This window comes from Neolamprologus brichardi, chromosome 9 (assembly GCF_056152115.1).
Source record: "Neolamprologus brichardi isolate AB-2024 chromosome 9, ASM5615211v1, whole genome shotgun sequence".
Classification (NCBI taxonomy): domain Eukaryota; kingdom Metazoa; phylum Chordata; class Actinopteri; order Cichliformes; family Cichlidae; genus Neolamprologus; species Neolamprologus brichardi.
In genome coordinates, this window is record NC_142112.1 from 22566320 (window position 1) to 22588899 (window position 22580).

A 22580-nucleotide genomic window follows, 5' to 3' on the forward strand; every position below is an offset into this window, starting at 1 on the left:
CGAGACTTGCATATATTGTTTTTTTTCTTATTAGAGTCATGGCGACACCTTCAGATTGCTTGTTTTGTCCAAGCAACACTTTAAACTCCAAGCATATTCATTTCAGAGTTATATACTATATATTTATATATTACTTAATTTTAATGTGTAGTGTATGTGTAAGAAAAGAAGTACAGTAGATTTATTGGGATAAATTGTTCTCCAATCATGTTTTCTCTTCTGTTTCCCTAAAGAAAAGGCCCCACGCCTGATTTCTGTCTCATTTCCACCCCTCCACACCAAGTGCAGACACAAAAGCTGCTTGTAACCCCAAAGGTTGACTGGTGTTCAGATAGCGAGCAGTGGAGTAGTTAACATGGCGGAGCCTATTCTAGCTCTGAAAGCACAAATAATCCTTTTATCTGTGCAGTGGAGACTGTTTAGAATGTAGAAAGGAGACTGTGTTTGTCCTCCTCACACTTTGTTATGCTTACACTGATATGTCCATACATAATACATCATTTCTTTCCACTGATGCCTTCTTCAGTCCTGGGACAGGTGATAAATTAATTATAGTCTACTGCAAACAGATGAGGCACATGATGAGAAACCCTCCTCCCTCTGTGTTGCTTTCAGTTTCATCTTGCAGGACTTTTTTTTTATCGGGGTCATCTATCTTGTATTCATCTATTAGCTGTATTAATTTGTGTAAATTTGCTACTGAGCAAATTATGTGTCGCAGTTATAGTTTTTTATTCAGTTTCTAGATTTTTTGGGTGGGGAGGGTTTTTTTTTTTTTTTCTTTTCTGCACTTCGGAGGAATATAAGTGTTTATAGGTACTTTAATATGGTTCAACTTATAAATAAGTCCAATGTCAGCAGACATGCAGGCTGTTAACCAGCTGGGTGCCATTGTTTATCGTTGTGAAAGTCTGCAATTTGAGCCGTGTATTAATCTGAGTCTTAATTTAGATCAGAATGTAATGAATATTATGGTATTCTGAGCTTGTAGAGCTGTCAATACTTCAGTAGTCACATAGTAGAGACTGTAGAGATTGACTGGGAACATGCTGTGGAACAAAGGTCCCTGAACTGGATGAACTGGATGAGCTTTAACAAAGTGGTAACAAAGTTGAAAAATGAATTCAACTCATACTCTCATGGCTACTTGAAACGGACTCCATAAGCAGAAATAGAAATTTGTACGGCCTGGTACAAAAAACAGCTTTGCTTTCTGTATCTAACTTGTGCTTTCATGACAGTTGTGTATATAGGGAGTTTATTTATTTAGTTTTTGAAAAAATTCAACCATCAAATTTTTACTGAGGCTAAACGTTTGGGCACGGCAAAAGGTAGAGGCAGATAACTGCTGCTGCTAGCAGGTTTGTGCTTCACTGCTGCTGATTCGAGACACTGCAAAAGGGCCTCTGTGGTGGCGGTGTATTTTGGAGAATTTATCATTTAATTGTTTGGCAAATAAAATTGCCTTTGTGTGGATAACTAATAGAGTAAAATCAGTAGAAGTCCAGTATTTCTAATAATGGACTGTCTGTGGATAAATATTGCTAGCTGAGCTGGCTGTTGCTAGCAAACAGTAAAGCTCAGGGCAGATGTGTGGTGCAGATGGAGCTCGTCTTGAAGTGACAGGAATGAAACATATTCGTTGTTGATGGTTAGTCTAGCTCACAAGCTAGCACTTTCTGAGTGGTGTAAAGGGACAGTTGTATTAAACTGCACTACAAATGGTACAAAATGGTGCAGATACAGTAGTAGTGCACAATACAAGCTAACAGCTTGTGTCCTTGTGCCAGCTCTCAAATGTCAGGTGATGTCAGAGGGGAATTTTAAACTTCTCTTTTTAACAAATGTCCAACTTCTGCCATAATACGAACAGTGTCACTGTAATAATGAAGTGTCACACAGTGCTTGTGAGTGTAACGTTCCCCTAAACATGGCAGGGCAGGTGGAAGACGACAGGTGCACTTACAAAAATGACTTGTATTTATCTTCCCTAGGCTTAGTGTTTGTCTCCAGATTCTGTGGCCTGCACGCTGATAATAACCCGGTTTTAAAAGAAAACCGGTTGTATTTCATACCAATAGATAGAAGAATGCTACATAATGTGTCCAACCACAGTGGAATTATTAAAGATGCATTAATTTTAATAACAAAGCCAACAGCTGAGTAATCGAGACCTTGTGGAGGCAGAGCACTTTGGGACTTTTTGGCTACAAAATTAGAGCCTTGATTCAGCCATGGGAGTGAGACTGGTGATTAGAAGGGCTTATGCAAGTGCGAGTGAGTGGGCTGGTGGGACACACACATGCACACGGAAATGTAAAGCACGCATGCCCAAACGCATGAGTGCACATGTGATTAGGTAGCCCAGACAACCTCTGACAGTCGTTCCTTCTTCCACACCAAATGTAATTACCGCTGTGCAACCTTTTCTTTCATCGTGAACAGCAGAAATGTCAAGAGGTCTGATTTTTCTCAGGCTTTCTTCGGTGATCGCAGCTACGCCATGTTTGCCTACAACAACAGTTTATTCTCAGATTGGTCAAATGTAGTGCATTAGTGTGAGCCTCTGTCTTGTGTGTGGATATTGGCTTAAAAATTAGGCTTAAATGCCTTTTGTTGATTAGTGAGTGTACCTGAGATCCAATCATGACAGTCTGGATACCGGGTTGTAGTGTTTCACTGGTTCACGGGCTGTGATCGTGATTGTTTTTGGGGTAAAAGCAGTCTGACTAAAATGAATGTTCGCCGATCATTGCGTATGGTGCGGTTAGTGCCAACCGCAGGATCCATGCCAAATGCAGATGGGCTCTAAAGTCTTTGAAATGGAAATAGTGCTGCAGAAGGCGGATGCCCTTTGTCGCTCTCCAGCTCCTTTCTCAGGTGATGGAAACTGAGTCAGAAATTAACCTCTAACCTCTTGCATATGTATATGCATGTGCATGGGTAGTGATTGCTGCGGTCCCATTGTGAAGAAGTGTTGTGTTATCATAGTGGAGATGTTTTTTTTGTTGTTGTTTTTTTACTCATCCAAGGTCCAGGAATTGATCAGGCTGCAGTGAAATCCTTCACATTGTCTCTTTCTTATATGTCTTATTTCTTCTGTGTTATAGATGATCAAAAACATGTCTGATTACAGTCTAGAAATGATTACTGTCCGCCTGCACTGTGGTGGCAGCTTTACAAAAACAGCAACACAATGCTTCTATTGCACATACAAAAACCAAACCCCATAATCATAGAGCTAATAAAAAGGCAGGTTTATTAAGCTCATTTTCTTTGGAAAATAGCCTCGTCCTTGCCTCTGCTTCTTCTCGCTTTCTCCCTTTTCTCTCCTCCCTCTGTGTCTGAATCCAGTGTCCCCTCCCAGCGAGCTGTTTTCTAGCTGCTTGTCTTGTGACGTGTTGCGAAGCATCTCCAGAGAGCTGCCTGTTTATCTCTCTCCCTCCCACCAGTGTAGCAGCCGTGTACATGCTCTGCTGTGTCTTAATTGATGAAATGTTAGAGGTCTCGTGAGATTTTTTTTTTCTTTCTTCTTCTGGTGTGGGCGCATGCACGTTTTTGATTGCATTTGATTGTTATTCCGCGCATGAACTTTACGCTGGCTAAAAATGTCTATTTATTGAATTAGTGTTGATCCAGCAGCTTTTGTCAGCTAAGATATATTTGCCCAGGTGAACGCATCCTCTCAGGGCTGCCATTGAGTGCATCTACCTGCTGTGCACACTGTTGTTGGCGTCAGTGATAATGAGCGAATCCTGCAAAGACAACTGGACTGCAACATTTCGGAGAAGAATTGCACCCTGGATGGGTTACAGTTTTATTTCTGTTTATTTTTGCTCCAAGCCTTCTCTCACAGATGCCCATGTAGAGTTTACTGGTAGTAGCAAAACGCAAATGTCAAACATATCCTAACAAAATTTTTCATTTGGTCTCACTGAGACAGAAAAATAGAGAAACACCTATTGATTTGCATAGCAGTAAAGCTAAACTGGCAAACAGAAATCGTCCATTTGCGAGTTTACTGAGTCGCCAAAAGTTATTGAAATTCCAAGCAGATGTCTTTTTGTGTGTACTTTGTTTGCACCACCTGCTGCACCCTTTTTCCTTCTGACACTAGGTTGGTACTTGACCTTCTCGAGATGGGCAGCTTCATTGCCTTACAGCCTTTTAGCCCTGTTTAGATTTAATGTAGAGAAATAAGTGAAAACGTGTTTCCGATTCTCGTCACCATGTCTACTTGCAGCAAAAGTAACCAACGACATGCATAAACGCACATGAGGAGGCCTTAGGATGTGTGACTTTAAGATTTACGGTCCTGGCGAGTTATTCCTGTGGCAGACGCTACTCGCAGATTGCTGCTGAGGCTGAGGAATGTTTCATCATGGCACTCGGGCAGGGTGGCGCACAGGAAGAGGGGAGACTCAACTTAGTCTGCAAGTAGCTCCCGGCAGCAGTGGGAGACGAGAGGGAGCAAGTTGTTTTGAAGCAGGAGTTTGATGTGTTGTACGTATGATGAAAGCAGGCTGTTGTTCTGCTCGTGCTAGCTCGTTTTCTACAATTCATCACCACGTGTAGCCGGGGCGTCTCGTAAATGTAGTACACTCTTAGCCTCGGTACAGACTTCCATGAATATTCAAGCACGTCTTTTATCAACGCTGTTTACAATCTCAGAACACAAACACTCCTTTTTGAGGAACGGGCTGTGAACTGTAGTGGTCAACAGCATATTTCTCATTCAGTCATTGCTACATTTTCTTCTCTCAGGGTTTTAAACTGGCAACCCTCCCACAATCCCACTGCTAACCTTTTGCTCAGGGCTTCCAAATACTTCCCGTGCTGATTCATCAGCCTTATCTACTATGGCTGCCTATTGGAATGCTAAGTGGCTAACTACACTGTTGTGTACTTCATATCTAAGCCATGATCAGCTTTTGCTGTAGCTCAGTGTAAGTGTGATTGAAGGGGATCACTGATAAGCCCCTGTGAAACACATATTATATAAAGCACTACAGGAACCTGTCTCAGTTCACTGTCAAGTTCAGCGATTGAGTGTGATGTTGGTGTCTCTCTCTTCACATCAGGCTGTGCTTATCCTAGCATCTCAGTCAGGCACTGTCTCTTACACATATGAGGTTTTTGTGCTTTCATCTGTCAGATTATTGGCTGTTAGTTGCTCATACTGTTATATCTGTGTTGTGTATGGCTCACACCCTAATAACAAATCACCGTGCCTTACGTGCTCTTTTCAGATAAGTGCATTGTTTTAGTAGTGCTGTCATGCTGTCAGGGGTGGGATTTGGTTGTTTTGTGTGAGCTGGCTTCAGGCTGAGGCGCTGGAGCTCGGGTCTCTTCGCGATGTCATCATCTCATGAATTTTTCACAGGCGGCCTTCATGTGTAGGTGTCACATAGCAGACTTTAGTTCACAGGCAGGGACGCGAGCAAAAAGAAGCCGTGATGCGCTCCGAAACGTAAATAAAAACAACGTGGGGATATATGCGGTTATGAGTGAGCTATAAATCACATTGTGATTTTTGGTGGCGCTGACTCAGCAGCTTGCATAGGTGTTGTGATACATAAGCTAGCTGGGGTTGCAGAAGTGAATGTTTTCTGAATATGAGGACGTTTTTGTTTAGGGTTTTTACTTACCCATCAGGAGGATGTTAATATAGCAGGTGCTACAGTATGATTTTATTGTGGGGAGGTACTTGACTAGAATGTGTGTGTCTGTGTCTATGTGCTTGAAAGTATTAATAAATGCCCATTTTGTAGTCTTCCCAGCACTCAGAGGCTGCACTCTACCCACTCTGCCTTTATACAGGTGTGGAGACTGCATTCACTCCAGAGCAGAGTGGAGCAATGATTAGCCAGCTTTTCACTGACCCTCTCTGCAGCTTAGAGACAGTTTTATTGGGAAGGGGGCACTTCAGTAAATGACAGCCTCAGGGTATGTGGGCTCGCCCTAAAGTATCTAGGCTAAACTTTTTATAGGACTGGCAGGGTTAGCTGGAGTGTGTGAACACAGGTGCTCAATCTAGCAACTAGCGTCTCAATTTAAGAAGTAGTCCTGTGTGATTATACACCAGAGAAAGACATAGTTCTATACGTAGTTGACCCACTTGTCCTTGGATGATGAAAGAAACGTGTACTGCAGGCCTAAAAAGACTCTCTCCAAGGGGGTCAGATTGGATGTGCAGACATTATTGCTCATTTAAGTCGTAGTGTTAGGATCTGGGTCAAAGTCAGGGTAAGAGTGAAGAGACAGAAAGTTGGGGGAGCTTTCAAAGACTTTTTGTTGCTTTGTGATGTGGGTGATGGCTGATGAGCAGGATGGCTCCCTGTAATGTATCTTGTGAGTGTATGTAGGCTATAAGAAACCTATAACAGATGCATTAAGACACCTGTTATGGATTAATCGGAGCAGTTTCCTGTCTGCTAGTCATTTAGCTGTAATCCTGGCACAGCAAAATCAACCCTGTAAGTAAGAAAGAAGTTGAAACAATTGATTTTTATTGATAATGTTTCTACTAGTTCTATTTTGTGACTGTAGACAAATGAGCCAACTTTATTGGGATTTTTGTTCATTTTGAGAAATCTCTGGCTATGGGGCAGTCTGAGTTTTGAAGTTTTAGTTACAAAGTTTCCAAGTTTTACCAGCTGGCCCACAAAAGCCCCTTCAGTGGACCCCTGCTCTTTTCCAAGTGTGCTCATCGGACTGAAAAGCGGTGAGCCAATTGGCTTCATCTGCATCACTGTCACCCCATGTGACAGCTGTGTGGAGGAGGTCTTACTCTCTTCTCCTGTTATTTCCTCTTTTATACCACAAACAAGTGTGCACAAAGCTTTAGTTATGCAGCACTAACACTAAATACCTTGGTACACCTTGGTTTCTTTGTTGCTGACCTTGAAGATATCATAAATCAAGAACGAGGCTTGGTAAATAAATCACAAAGGGTTGACTTCTATCAGCTTGTGATAGCAAATTAGCAAACTAAAGTTTGGATATGTCTTATGTGGGAAGGCTCCTTTAGATAGTTTGGTTTATTGGACAATTACAGCCCAGTTTGAGCTCTAGTGGGATAGACCATTCAAACCATTAAATAACCAGTAATCTTTTTCTTTTCTTTTTTCTTTATTTTGCTACAAAAACAAAACCCAAAACATCCTAAATATGTTTACACTGATTAAAAAATTTCCTCTGCTAAGTAAGAATATGAAGCTGTTAAGGCGTACTGTTCAAACAGCTCTTTATCTTCTGTCATCATAGAAACACTAGTGTTCTTCTGTGGGGTGGGGCTGGTTTCCTTGTCGGTGAGAAGGCTGTAAAACTGGCAGGGAAACTGAAAGATCAGATAAGCACTCTCATAATAACTTTAATTTTAAATGAAGTGGAAAGTTTAAAATGATGCCCTCCTACCCTGCAGTTTTCACACTTTGCAAAGCCATCCATTGGGTCTAGATTGGACCCTTTGGCTGTTTTCTGGCCTGTGCTTTTCTTAATTTCTTCCACTACATTGAACTTTTTACTCTTGTCTTCTGGCCAAAAGTGTGCCTGTGAGTTTTCTGATTGAGACCAGAGATCACACTTTGATAGCTCATTTGTGCTTCCTTGTCTTGTTTGTGACAAGTGCAGTGTTTTGGCTTTTATATACCAACGTAATTCAGCTCGGTATCCAAGGAAGGAAACCATTACATCATGACTCAGTTAGTAAAAGTGGAGACAAATTAATAAGTGTCTAGGGTTCTGTGTGTGTTAATGCTACTCTCTCATCTTTGCCCACTTCCTGCTTTGCCTCACAACTCTGCATATGTTTTGCTTTGAAACCCACGACTGGCAAAGCGGCCATAATTTTCCATAACTTTAACATCCATCTCATGTCTGTCCAATCCTAGGAGCGTCCAGCACTGTTCCTCCTTATCATTATTACCACCAGCCACCGTTGCTATGGTTTCAGTGTTCAAATCCTGAGGGGACAGTTTCTCATCGATGCACGGAGCTAATTACTTGATGCTTACTTACACAGTCAACATGACAGTCCCCACCCCTCCTGTCAAAACGACTGGTTTTGTACCGGCTGCCCGTCTGCTTGTTTGACTTCTCTGTGCATTTGCATAAATCTGATAGCGACCCAAGCAATCGCTTGACGTGAAGCTAATGTTGATAGTGGAATAGCCAGGGGTCAGCACGATTATAGTTTCACACATCCCGTAATAGAGGCCTCTAGAGACTTATTGGAATTTTAGTGTCATACAATACCGACAGTAAGCAGAGCAGGAGAGATGCAATTTTACACCACGTTTTCTTTCATTGTAACATGCAGTGCAGTGATGTAGCACTGATGTTTTGACTGGGTCTTTTTCTGTCATGTTTGCTTTTTTCCTGTTAAACTGAAGGGATAGAAATCTGAAAGATCGGACGGTAATGATTATTCGCTTTGGAGACTATTTCTTAGGAGCTAATTGGTCAAGGTTCTGTCAAAACTGAAATGGTGTTCACCAAACGAGGTATCAATGCGACACACTAACTTAACTCTAACTCTAAAACTGACCCATTCAGAGTTGATATTACAGCTTCAGGGTGACGGCGTCTTAAATGCTCGTGCACTGCAGTAGTGCTGTCGTGGAAGGAAAGCTCTGCGTTGCACAAACTTTGTTTTCTGTGAAATGCTTTCCATTTTCTTCTTCCTTCGTATTAAGTAAAGTCTTGGCAGGCGATATAGGCGATACTGCCCCCATAGCTTCCTGTAGTGTACTGCAGTTACAAAAGCACATGTGACGCGTTGAGAATTTTATTTGTGGCCGTCATCGATTATGCCGACCAATCGTTTCAGCCCTAAACAATTGGTCGGCAATCGACACCTAATTCGGCACACCTTGCTAGTACCATGTTGGCCTTGAGAACTGCCTTAATCCTTTTGTGGCACAGATTCAACATGGGTGCTGGAAGAATTCCTCAGAGATTTTGGTCCATATCGACATGACAGCATCACACAGTTGTTGCAAATTTATCAGCTGCACATCTATGATGTGAATCTGCTGTTCCAGCCCAACCCAGAGGTCCTCTATTGGACTGAGATTTGGTGGCTATGGAGTGCATTGGAGTACAATGAACTCATTGCTCATGCTCAAGAAACCAGTTTGAGAATATTTGAGACTTTTGCATCTAAACCAAAGCAGCAGGAACCCTGTTTTTTGACAGGTGAAGGTGAAGATGGCTAAGTATGGAAGAATAGCTCAATCAGCCACAATGTTAAAACCCCCCTCACTATAGTGTGGGTCCTCCTTGTGTATACTGGAGTGGATCCTTTGGGACTGCATGGAGGCCATGGATTTGAACACTTGGGTTTCTTTGTTGTGTCTCTTGACTCGTTCCTGTGCAGTTTTATATGTGGCAGAGAACTTAATGTTGTTCAGAGATGTGCTGATCTACAGTCTTCTGTCTGTTGTTAAGCAACATCATGATAATCACTGTAATATGATCCGTTATCTCTGAAGGCACACATGATTTCCCACTCCTATGTAACCTCGAAATTATGTAACCAATTCAGATAACATACGCTAATACTTAATCTCTGTCTCACCATTTCAGGTCAAATATCATTTGTTTACCGATTGCATGTTTCATATTCAGAGCATATACTAGAAATATATGTTGAAAAATGGATGCTAGGCATAAGGTGAGATAGATCCTCTGATGCCCTGTTGCTAATAAGTGAAAATATCTGCCTTAGTATCAGCTCAGCTTCTACAATCATGCTTTTTAACTGAATCAAGAGAATGGGGGAAAACTGTCACAGCCTTGTTATTCATTAATTATTAAATAGATGATTTAGACATAGCGGTCACAATCCTGTTCTGTCTGCTGTAGAATAAAGACGTTAAAAGGTGATCATTGCTTTGATCTTATGTCAGATTTGAATCCATGTGAACAAAAGTCCTGTGGGCCGGTTGTGACTGCATGTAAACGGATGTATAAATTAGCATCAGACAGTTCGGAAAATCGTCCTCTCCTGAGTTGCGCAGTCAAACATGGTTGAAACCAGCTTTAATTTACTTCCACAGAGTGTTAAGAGCTAAATATTCTCACAAAGTGGATTTCTTTGAAAGAACCCGTTAGCCTTCCAGCAGTGAAATAATTGAGCTGTCATTGCATTACTGGGGTTTTTCCCAATCATCGCTAGGCTCGTGCAATTCTGTGAGGACAATTGACACTGTGTTTTTTAAAAGCTTCCTCATTGAAGGCTCCCTTTAATGTCTAGTACCAATTGGCCTCTCTTCCGCTCTCTCTAGCTCTATTTCTGTCTCAGCTTCTCCATCTCTCTCTCTCATCCCTCCCTCTGTGTGTCTGCCTCTCTTATTTTCCTGCTCTTCTGTGTCAGTGCTCAGCAAGTTCATACAACTGCTTTCAAGCCTGGAGATCTGTGAAATAAACACAAATGTTGGCCTGGCTCACGGACACGGCGCACACTGAATAATGATTACATTTTGGGGACTGAGTGCTGCAGCTGAGGCAATACACAAACCAGTCTCCTCTCTAGTTGCCGTTAGGGACGCAAACAAGACCATCACCATGACGAAACAAGCGCATTCAGGCGGAACCCCACCCCAACAAGCTGTTCAGTGACCGCATCAACTTAAAGCATTAACTTAGATATTTTGAATGCAGATGTGTTTGAAAATTTACTATGTTGATGCACTAAGATTGCAGATATGTTGGATGTGTGCAGCTGTATTGTAACTTGGAGGCGGGGGGGGGGGTCCTCACTCTGAATCAGCCTTTGGGAGGTGTGAAACTGAAACGCGTTGCTGTCATTTATGAATATTTGCTAAACCATAAACATCTATTGTCCAGAAATTAATTAATTTTCCTTTGGCTCCAGCTAAAACCTTATTAAAGGGTGCCAACACTTCCTCTGGAAAGGAAATTGGTGGCTGCACATAGATGTCAGTTTCCAGATTGGTTCTGTGTAACCCTTTGGTTTTTAATCTGATAATTCAAACTTAAAGCAGACCTGTTGTTCTAATTTCCAGTTCCATATTTTTATTCTTGGACTCTACGAGAGTAATTTACCATGATACACAATTGGAAAAAAATCCTTTTGTGTCTTTTACCGGGCCTCTCTTCATCCTGAAACAGGCCTTTTAGCTCTTTTCCCTTGAAGGACATTCTCTTTAAGCCAGCTTTCCTCTGATTGGCTACCACTTGTAAACAGAAGGTTTCAACAGTGTTAGCCATGTAGGGCTATATAAAATAATTAAAAACTGTGAAAACTGAGCACTTTTCAGTTTGGAGGGATTATTTCTGCATACATTGACCTGGTCATTTGAAACTTTTGGCCATGCATAATATGAGCTTTCAGATATTAAAAAATATGTAAAATACTGCCCACAGATTTCTATATTTGACTTATTTAACATGTCACTTTTTTTCTGTCTTTCAGAGGAAATCAAAGAAGAATCGGAAAAATTAAGGTAAGCAGTTGATGAATGGAGTCACACAATAAGGCAGCAAAGGTCATTTCACGGGTTTTGTCACTCCCTGCGTGTTCAGGCGCTGTAAAATTCATGACTCACTTGCAAGTCTTTCTGCTGCTTTTGCCTGTGTTCAGACGCGTAAAGGGGATTAAAACTGTGTATGTGTGTGTGTGGGTGTTCATGTGCATGTCTCTGGTGTGTTTTTGTTTGTGGCTCTCTGCCTGGCTTGTTCCCAACAGTGCCTTGCCTTCTCATTAATGGATTTCTTCATGAAGCTCTGCCTAATGCCTGTGTGTGTGTGTGTGTGTGAATGTGTGGGGTGCTCATGAATGGGCTTCGAAGTAACATGGGCTTTGGAATGAAATGTAGCATGAATGCCACCTCGCCTCTTTCCCATCCTTTCTTCCTCACGCCAGCTCATTTTTATTTCCCACTTACATTTCTGTCTTTCATCATTTTCCCCTTCGCACACAATCCTTCCCTATTATTTCACTCACTTCTCTCCAAATTAGATTTACCAGGGACTCAAAATTCATCTGAATTTTAAGGTTAGGGATTCTGTGCAGCCAGCACCAGGCTCGCAGAAGTATTGCTGCTTGTGTTTTCACCTCAGGTGCTTTACAACTCTTTTCGGATAGATGCAATACTCTAGCTTTGCTACTTATGAATACAAACACCCTGGTTGAGCCTGCAGCCCAGTTTAAATAGGTTTTCTCTGTGCATTCATTCTGTAATGTAATTGCAATAGTAGGCATGGGCAGTGTCTAACTAAGTACATTTCAAATCACTGTTTAAAATCAAATCTTGTTACGATAGCTAAATGTATGCAAAGGAAACAGGTACTAAGCATTACTGGCTAATCTAATCACTGTGATATTTAAACAAAGCAGCCACATAAAGCTCTTGTTGTATGAAAACCATTAATGGTGTTTTAGGAAATTATTCCAGAATCATTTCATAATCTTAAAAAAATGCTCTTATCAGTTAACTACCACACCACATAAAGGCCTGAAAGATCAAACATTTAAGCTCTACAAAGCGACCTGCACTCGGTACAGTTTACATGAATTAGGTTTTCTCAGTTTTCTGGGACCACTAAACATTGAAACTTTCCAATATTCTCAGGACTTGTTCTGTATCTTGGTTTCAAGTAAGTGTCTTTAAAATTGCATTCTTGCCAAAAGTTACAGCGTCGATAACGCACTAATCTGCAAGACTAGATCCAGCTTTGGTCTTCCAATAAACCCGTCTGCTATACTTTGATAACATACACTGTAATTACAGTTAACACATCCAAGCTGCTCAGCCATGGTAACCCATGCTATGAAGCTCCCAGTACACAGCTTTTGTGCTGATGTTAATGTCAGAGGAGGACTGGAGCTCTGTCGGTATAGAGTCAGCAGGGGGTTGGCGACTTTTACGCATTATGTTTCTCAGCACGCAGCGACCCAGCTTTGTAACTTTGAGCTGCTGTGTTCCTAATGCCTTTCACTTTGTAATAATACTACTTGCAGTTGAACTAGTCGAAAGCAATTGCACAAACTGCCTTGTTGCAACAGTAGCATCCCGTTACACTGCTACGCTCTTTAGAGCGACCCATTCTTTTACAAGTGCTTGTGAAGGCAGACTGCATGGCCAATTGCTTGGTTGTTTTTTTGGGGGGGGGTTTTTTTATGAACCTGTGGCAACGAGGTGTGTGCTAATACTTTTGTCCATATGGCGTAGCATCTAGAAACAACAGCCAGCATTCAGACTTCCTGTTTTGTGCACAGGTCTTTCTTTAAGAATGTCGATACATTTAAAAAAAAAAAAAAAAGCTCATAAAGTTAAATTGTCATCAGGAAATGGACACTGGTTTGGAGTCGGTGTGAAAAGCAAAATGGGGATTGCATTTGCCAAAACACAGACTGTTTACCTGCATACAGGCCAAAGCCTGCTGTATGATCGGCCAACACAGCATGTAATGCAAACAGACTGAAAGCTTCCAGCACCCGATTTTCTGTCCCTCATCTGAGAACTGTGCTTATTTAAATGCTGATGTATCTTTGTAGAGATTAGCTCAGGATAAAGATGGAGGAAACGCTCTTGTTCTGTCCAAAGGTGACAGATTTGACCAGCCGGCAGCCCTGAAGTCCTGAAGTAGTACACAATAAGATAAATTCTATGCATTCTTTTCGTTTTCTTTGCAAGGAAATTAGATAAGCTTTCTGTGAAACTAAAAGCAAAGTGCAGCTGCTAATGAAAGCACATGTGACGTGATTGAGAGCTTGTAAGGAAACATTGCTCCAGTAAGGATTTTTAAGCGCTTGTTTTCAAGATAAAGATGAACCTTTGACTTCAGCATTTGATCGAATGCAGTATTCAGTTACATGTAATAACATAGCTGCAGGATGTGCTGGCTGTGCTGTCTGACTAGAACTCAGTTTTATAGTGTTTATGTTTTATAAGCAGCCTGAGCCTGACATTGGGCTTATAATAAAGGGCTGAGCAGGCCAGGTGACATTAAGCAGGGAGTTCAGGGATAAACCAGTGGAGACGAGCTCCCTGCAGATCCACAACATAATAGCTGAGAGAGAAACTGAGACTGGGTCAGACCAGTAATAAGCTGACAGAGTGGATGCTCTTGCTGAATCATAGCAAAGATCTTTTTAATCATTTTAATGTTGTTGTCCACAATGTTTTTGAAGAAGACTGTAAGCCTGGTAAACGGGTTCATGTTTTCCATTTTTATGCTCGATATTTGTAGCTCCTTCCCTGTCCAATCATCTTTAATTTGTGGTAATTAATACCCATTTCCTCAGCTGCTTTCAGACAACTTATATTATATTTCTTTCCAGCCCTCTAAGCCTTCTTCTGCTCTTCTCTGAGCACCCTCATTTTCCTGGTGAATTCATGCTGCTTGATGCCTCTTTCGTTTTTAACTGGCTCTGAATCCTTTTTTTCCTCTTCTCTTCTTGTACAAGCGATCCGTCCTCGCTTCTTTCTCTGTCTCTGATTGTGCCCTTCTATGCTCGGCGTGGTCGTCCCTTTAAAAAAATAGCTGAACTCGTCCTTTTTCTGTTGCCAAGACATAAACAATGCAGCCCCCTCCACTGCTAGCCGTCTCCCTCCCTTTCTCTGTTCTTCTCCTCTTCCAGCTTGTGCAGTCTGGGTGTGGTGGTAGCGCTTAGGGATGCTGTAAAGACATGGCTGCTGAAAGCGATGGTCTATATTTTAAGGCTGTCTCTGGTCTTTTAAAAATTCCGAAAAAATAGCTGTGCAGCTACCAGTCGTGCAGGAGGAGATGCTTTATCAGCATGGACCCATGGCAAAGCTTGAATTACAAAACCTCTGGGATTACTACCCCGGGCACTACATTAAATTCAGTGTAATAAAATCTGTTCTTACTATTCACTTTCCCCCTCAGGAACAGGATAAAGCACAGGGTCTTCTTTGGTTTAGCTTGTTTGATGTCCAGCAAGCAGAGGTTGTACTTTATAGTGAAGCACGCCATCCCCGGCGCTTTTTCGTGTTTGTTTCAGGCTTGGATGTCAACAAAAGTGTTAGTGTGTCATGCTGATTTTTATGCCCCGTTTCTTTTCTTGTGACTCCAGATGACAGACGGGACCACGGAGTCACAGTGTTTATCTCACAGTCTCTGTCCCTTTCTTCCTCTTTTTTAAAATGTATTTATTTTCCTTCCTTCCCCAGTCCACCCGGTGGAGATGGCAAATCAGGTTCCAGCACTTTACCGCCAATCAAATCAAAGACCAACTTCATTGAAGCCGACAAGTACTTCTTGCCGTTTGAGCTGGCATGTCAATCCAAATGTCCCCGCATCGTCATCACCTCGCTCGACTGTTTACAGGTCAGTGGCGGGACAAGTCACACGGCAGGCCCCCGAGTGCTTGCACGAGTGTTACTTTATGGCAGCGAACTGTGTGCTGGGCTCTGCCTTTACTGTATCTTTGGATGTCTTTGAAGAAAAATAAGTTATTTTAATTCCATGCTACCAGGTCGTTTAGTTGTATTTTTGCATATGTGTGTTTACGTCTGCATGTTCGTGTGACTTTTAGAAGCTGATAGCGTATGGCCACCTGACGGGCAGCGCCCCGGACAGCACGGCTCCGGGCAAGAAGCTCATCGACAGGATCATCGAGACCATCTGCGCTTGTTTTCAAGGACCTCAGACTGACGAGGGCGTGCAGCTACAGATTATTAAGGTGTGCTGCCGTCCCCGTCTTCTGACATATCGCAGCTTGTCGCAGACACGCTCAATACACACTTTAGAGAATTTAATTAGCCAACAGTCATTCCTTAAAAGACCACATCTGTGTCTTTATGTGGCTTTGATCTGCAGTAATCTTTAATAACACTTGCTGTTTGTGGCTGCAGCAGATAATCCTGCTGGACTGTTGAATAATACAATATTATTTTACCTTATTAATAGGTATGTCATTTGAAAAACAATCTGTAATTATATTGTAAATATGATTACTTGGATTTTTTTTTTTTCATTTTACCTCAGAGACTTACCTGACAAAGTCAATGATAGTGGCAACTATTTAAGTTTCAATATTAGTTGTGAATCTGTTTTATATTTATTGTTAATAACTTGTTGTCCCTGCTTTGTGGTGTATTGTGTTTTTCTCCTGATAGACTATATAAAAATGGACAAAGCCACAGTGACTTTGGTTTTAAAGACTTTCACTTAGCTTCATGGCGGCTCCCCTTTTTTACACCTGTGAGTTACCCTATTTAGGTCTGTGAGCGGGGATTCCTCCCTCGTAGCTGTGAGGTTATGAGTTTATTTGAAGTTTGTGCATCAGAAAAAGTTCAATAAACTACATTTTCTGACATACTTTTGTAGAGCTGTTCAATATAACGATATATATGGGATGACGATATACAAACGTCTATCGGTATCGTTTGTTTTGTGGTGTCGCAAAATAAACTGTTTACGGCAATATTTTTTCATCGTTTTGACGGTCACTGTAGTGATCTGTAGCTATATTAATTTCTTTTAAGTTCTCTCGTTCTCTTATATTTAATGTAACCACACTACGGACGGACAAGCGCCTGTTTTTACGTGTTGTCGTTAGCAACAACAACGGTAAAACCATTGCGTGGCTCCGCTGTCCGCGTGTTTGTTTTCCACGTAAACCTTTCACAATAAAGCTCAAGATCCTGTTGAGACTTTTCAAAATAAACTGAATCATGTGAATGAGTATGCAGAGTTTTGACGGATGAGAAGCAAAAAAGAGCCGTCAGGTGCTAAAAAATAAACCTTAGACTCAAACGTTAGAACAGGCTTTTCCCCGCTGCACGCCGTGTAATAAATACTCACAAAGAAAACGTCGGCCGTTACAACTTATGCCTAAAAATGTGTAGTTTCATGCATCGATTAAAACACTCGCCCAGCTGGAAACACTAAACGCAAGTCGAACTGCCCGAGATTCACAGAATTTACAGAAAAATGTTACATTTTTGTGATTTATATCGTTGTCAGGACGATAAATGTCTTATATCGGGATATGAGATTTTGGTCATATTGCACAGCCCTATACTTTTGAGAGATATTTGCATTTAAGATTTCAAATGCTGGGAGTTTGCTGAAACGTCCAGCTGTTCTTGACTGCATCACTGTTTGGCTTTTGGTTTTTTGCGCAGCTGCGATTCTCGGCTTTTTCTCGTCCTGCGTCAGCAGTTAATGGTAGTTTTTGGTCTTTCCTTTCAGGCTCTCTTGACAGCGGTGACGTCTCAGCATATAGAAATCCACGAGGGTACTGTTCTGCAGGCCGTCCGCACCTGTTACAACATCTACCTGGCCAGCAAGAACCTCATCAATCAGACCACAGCCAAGGCCACGCTCACACAGATGCTCAACGTTATCTTCGCACGCATGGAGAACCAAGCAGTATGTTCGAAGCCTCTGTAAACACCGAATCGCACAGAATTCTGTTTATGTAGAGACACCATGGACAGCTCATCTTTGGAGCGCCTGTCTGAATCACTGATGCTGTCACTAATGCATAAAAGCCAGTGAAGCTAAAGTGAATATTAAATAAATTCTAGCGCTAGCCTAAACAAATCTATGCTGCAGTCAAATCTGGAGTCAGAGTGGATTGGAAATAATGTCTTTGCTTTCTGTGACTGGTTTACTCGAGCCACCAGATTTAATTAAAAGCTGCTGTTTGCTTTGTGTCCAGAGGGACATTTTAGTTAATGCCTTCAGAAAAAAAGGGAAAAAAAGCTTGCTCTAATGTCATCTTTTTCTTTTTGAATGACACTTTTTTCCCCCTTCCTCACCTGCCTCCCTCCTTTCCTTTTGGACACATAGCTTACAAATCACAGGCTATCTTGGTCTCTGGCCTCCAGAAAGCGTGACCGCCAGGTAAAGCGTGCAGGACTGCCGTGACATGCCTGATCCGACCTCTTCTAAACTCTTCTCTGTGCATCTGTGTTTGCGCATTAGAGCTTTTTTTTTTTTTCCTTCCCTCACTCATCCATTCATGCACTCATCCGTTCTCTCCTCCTTTTTGCTCCTGCACCGCACAGGAGCAGGTATGCTGTGCACTTCTTCCACCGTATGCTTGCTGTGGCTTCTGTTGACTTGCCTACAAATCATCTCGCTTTCCTCCCGCACCAGTTAACATTTTAGTTTACAGTCACACCTGGGCGCGGTAAACGCTGTACAAGCAGGTCAGCTGCGCCCGTCTCATTCCTGACGAGTTTTCTTATGCTTTGCTTCTTAAGAAGCCTTTCAGAACAATGAGCCATTGATACCGAGTCAGACGGAGAAATGCGAGGCAGGAGTCGGTAGACGAGGCAGACTTTGAGGCAGAGGTCTATTGTTGTGCTGTCACTGCCTGCGTAGTGCTGCTGCTGCTGCTGCACAGGGAGATCCACTTTCGTGTGTCTGTGTGTAGAAGTACTCTGCACGCTGTGATCACAGGCACAGAAACGCGCTCATGTGCAGCCTTCACTATCCGACTGAGGTGGCATTTAAATAATGAGCTTAGTTTGTCTTCGCCCAACACTCCCAGTCGAGGCGCCTTCGTCCTGTCCCGCTACCGTCACTCGTATTCAATACTAATCGTTTCATTCGCAATGCCGTGTCACTGAATCTATTCGATTACATCTAATGCGAGAAGATCAGCAGTCTGGTTTAATTATCGAGAGTGTTGATTTGAGAGTAAGACACAACGAGTTTAATGAGAGGAGTCAGTTTTTGGTTTGCTTTGTAAGAATTAGAATAGTCAAATGATTGAATGTAATAATACTGATAGTGTAATTGTGTCTTATGGCTAGTAATGGATACGAGACAGGCTAATTCATTGAAACAAATTCATTTTGGCTCATTTGTTCTTCTAATTAAAGCTCTGAATTCGAAAGAGAGTCTGCCGTCGCTCGAAAGATTGCATTGTTTGGTAAATGTGTCACACTGTTTGTATTTTCATCTGTAACCCACGTCCCCCCCTTCAAGCTGCTGCGCCTCTCCTCTTTGACTCTTGAGTCTGTCATTTGCCTTTTAACCTTTATTGTCGGCAAATCATCACACGCATGCTCAGATGGCAAAATGCAGCGCTGGGTTCTTGTTAATTTAGCTCGGCTGAGAAAATCTCCGCTGCTCGTAGTTATTTTTTTTCCTCGTACGGATCAGTGTTTGCTGTCAAGCACTGAAGTGTTAAACTGTTTTTTTTTTTTATTAAATATCTCTTTGTTTTCTCAGAAGCCTTTTCCAGGAGGCAATCAGCACAACTTTCCCAAACATGTAATGTTTTTTTAATAGATTATGAGCATGTGCAAATGATTTATGACCCACTTTTGGCCTGTGCCCTGCCCGGCTAAAGCATGGCAACACTTTGCGGCGCTCCCCGTCAGAAGCAGCGGTTGCACATGTCAGCTGTGACACATCAGCCGGGACAGCCATTTTTCCACCAGAAATTCTTTGCAGCACCGGCGGGTTAGAGTAGACCCCGTTGACACGGGCCAGCATGAACCGATTCCTCGAAGTTTGTCTCATTGCTGTTTTTTTTTAATGGCATGTCTTTCTTCTCAGTGCGTGCATTTTCATACGCATCTCCATATGAACACACATCTGATGTATGCTGACAACTGTACTGCTTTTTTTTGTACACTACAACTACAATCTGTAGTCATCTTTTGTTCTCTGCTTTGACATCTGGGAGTGTTGTGGCTCAGTGAGTCTTCAGGGAATCTAGACAGGCTGATCAGACTTGTAATTGTTGATGAGTTTCTTTATATGCTTAACCTTTGCTTTTTTTCCTCTGTGTGTCTGTGTGTTGCATGCGTCTGTCTTCTATGATGCTTTTGCTGTTCTTTGCATGCTTTGTCTGTCTATGTGTGCTTTGCTGTTTTGTTTTGTGTGTGTGTGTGTGTGTGTGTGGGCCCCACCCCTGCTTACAGCTGCAAGAAGCAAAACAGCTGGAGAGAGAGCGGCACAGGCAGCACTCCCCAGTCACTCAGCACACCGAGCCAGACTCCGCCCAGCACCAGACCCACATTCATTCGCCGGCGAAGGGTCCGACACGGGAGGCCAACGGGCCCCTCACCCCTCCGACTCCCAGCATCACCACCCCGTCCACCCCATCGACGCCCTCGACACCGGCCCCGGAGAGCAGCGGCAGGTCTGCCCCCAAAGAGCAGGAGGAGCAGAGGGAGCAGGAGGAGAAGGGAGAGAACCCAGACCCAGAAAACGGTTCAGAGTTCTGCGTGGCTGAAAGTGAACAAACCGAGGCAGACCAAGCCACTGCAGCGGCAGAAAGTAAGGCTGCACCCAGAGTTTCTTCTTTTTTTTCTATTTTCTCTTTCTCTGTCAGTAGACACGGACAATCACAAAATATCTCGTCCCTGATTATGAACCCATTATCTTGCTTTTTTTTTTTTTTTTTTTAGTTTAATCTCTCCCTGTGCCACTAAATACCATGTTTGGCCACTAAAGCGATCAACTCTCTCACAGCTAAGTGCTGTTTAACTGCCGCTTTAAATATATCAGGCACACGGCATAACGTTCAAGAGCACGTGGCATGTCGTTTGAGTTGTATCAACTTGTCCAGAGTAAACAGCACCTTGAATGCAAACTGTAAAAGCCTCGTGCTTAAAATGCTTTGCAGTTTGGTGTAATAATTTAAAAAAAACTGCAAGAACCAGTGTTTTCTGTTGCAGATATTTGATACTACAGACAGTGTTGCAGAAGCTCCTTTAATGAGGGAACTACTGTAGAATCTGAAGAGGAGAATAAAAAATGTTTTTTAGTGACATTGTAACTTTTTGCATGCTGGCCCCTTTTACTGCACTCCACACGCGGTTTTAAAAGATCTCTAGGCAGTCCTGTGGCGGCCTATGATTTGTGTGCAGCAGAAAATCTACAACAAAATGACAGAAGAAGAAAAGAATCAAGGTGTCCAGACCTTCAGAGAACTGTGCATAAACAAATTCCTGCAAACCTCCATAAACTGAAGCAATGTTGTTAAGAAGAGTGGGCCAAAATTCTTCCACAATAACATGAAAGACTAATAAAGCCATTTTTTCCAGCCTCTGGCTTTTCACAGGACTCTATACAGAACTTTCTTTTTCACAGGACTGCATGTACAACTTATCAAGGCGTACACTCAGACTTTACATGTTTTTATTTAGGCGCAGCAGCCCAGAAGCATGCAGAGGCAGCTGAGGAGGAGGACAGGGAGACCCCAAACTATGAGGAGAAAGCCCAGGAAATTGTCCAGAGTATTCTGCAAGAGGTGGTCAATACTGTTGCAGGAGGTAAGATTTCTTTTTTGCTTGTTTGCTTAAATCTGTGTTTTATTTTTAAAAGTGGCTGACTGAAGAATAAACCAGCAACCAGCTGCTCTTTATTGAGGCCAACTCCTGAAAGTAGATTTCAGTTTGCTGCCGGAGTAGGAGATCTTTAAATTCTCAAAAACCTGTGCAGATTTGCAGCTATTATGCAAAGCTTACCCCAGACTTAGCGAGTTAGAAGAGTGTTATCTTATAATTTCTCCTCCCGACACTTCCACGGCTCATTCGTGGAGGTGTATGGAAAAAGCAAAGAGCTCTTTCTTTGTGGGCAAAAGCTTAAAAACCTAAAAAAATTCTTTGAGCACACAGAAGAATAGTTCTTTGCTTCGCTAACCTCAGATGAAAGATGGCGTTTATGTTCCAGAGCCGTCTTCTTTCTTTGTAATTCGTCAGGTCGTCAAACTAAGTCTAGAATGCTTTTCTCGTCCTCCCTTTTGTAGATCATTTTAGGGTGTTTAAAAATTACAGATTATTGTATCACCCCTGTCGATTCAACTTCACCCTGCAGGCCACTGCCTGGACCCAGCAAACCTGTGCTCTGACACCAAGGAGTCTGGTGGCGAGGGGGAGCCAGCAGAGTCAGAGCCTGCAGAAGCGGCAACAGAGGGCACCCAGAGCTCCCTGGAGGATGAGGGCACTGTGGGTAGCGACAGCGAGCACGTCCATGCCAACGGCATCCCCGGCACACCTATTTCTGCCAGCTTCACCCCCTCCCTGCCTGATGACAGACTCTCCGTCTCATCCAACGACACTCAGGTACCAGGAAACGCAGCTTGCTTACTTTATGTCAAATGAACATCACCTGCAAATGATCAGAGCTTTGACTGTGAACCTTTATGTTACCCTATTTGAATCAAAAGCATGATGAAAGACATGTCACACACACTTTGAATACCTGTTTTGTTTTGTTTTTTTAATTAAGCTAAAGTAGCTATTTTCTACAATTCTTATGTAGTTACAATTTTTCCATTCAGCTGTATGTGACCAATTATGCAGGATTGCACTCCTCAGTGATTGCTGTTAAAGAAATCTAATAGGTTTGGAAGCTCATAATCACACACAGTTTATGTTAAGCACTCAACAGGATATAAAGAGTGAAAGTGGCATTTTCTAAAAAGTATTTTTATTTCTCTGGTTCGTCTGCAGGAATCAGGATCAGCACCGGGCCAGCCGCCAGGTGCTAAATTCTCCCACATCCTCCAGAAAGATGCCTTTCTTGTCTTTCGTTCGCTCTGCAAGCTGTCAATGAAACCGCTATCAGATGGGCCACCTGATCCGAAGTAAGGATACAAATTAAACATAATG

At 42.4% G+C, this 22580-nt stretch overlaps 1 protein-coding gene across 2 annotated transcripts in view; it reads left to right on the forward strand.

Moving 5' to 3' along the window:
- The window catches only part of arfgef1 (ARF guanine nucleotide exchange factor 1), a 52229-nt gene that overhangs the window by 4951 nt on the left and 24698 nt on the right, over nucleotides 1–22580 (forward strand). The window contains exons 2-10 of one of the 2 annotated variants that reach the window (XM_006794593.3): nucleotides 11441–11471; nucleotides 15165–15321; nucleotides 15530–15676; nucleotides 17191–17370; nucleotides 17794–17847; nucleotides 19884–20241; nucleotides 21114–21239; nucleotides 21784–22031; nucleotides 22422–22555. In XM_006794593.3, the coding sequence (XP_006794656.2) occupies nucleotides 11441–11471; nucleotides 15165–15321; nucleotides 15530–15676; nucleotides 17191–17370; nucleotides 17794–17847; nucleotides 19884–20241; nucleotides 21114–21239; nucleotides 21784–22031; nucleotides 22422–22555 (1435 nt within the window). The remainder of the gene's footprint in view (nucleotides 1–11440; nucleotides 11472–15164; nucleotides 15322–15529; nucleotides 15677–17190; nucleotides 17371–17793; nucleotides 17848–19883; nucleotides 20242–21113; nucleotides 21240–21783; nucleotides 22032–22421; nucleotides 22556–22580) is intronic. The other variant, XM_006794594.3, reaches the window with a different exon arrangement.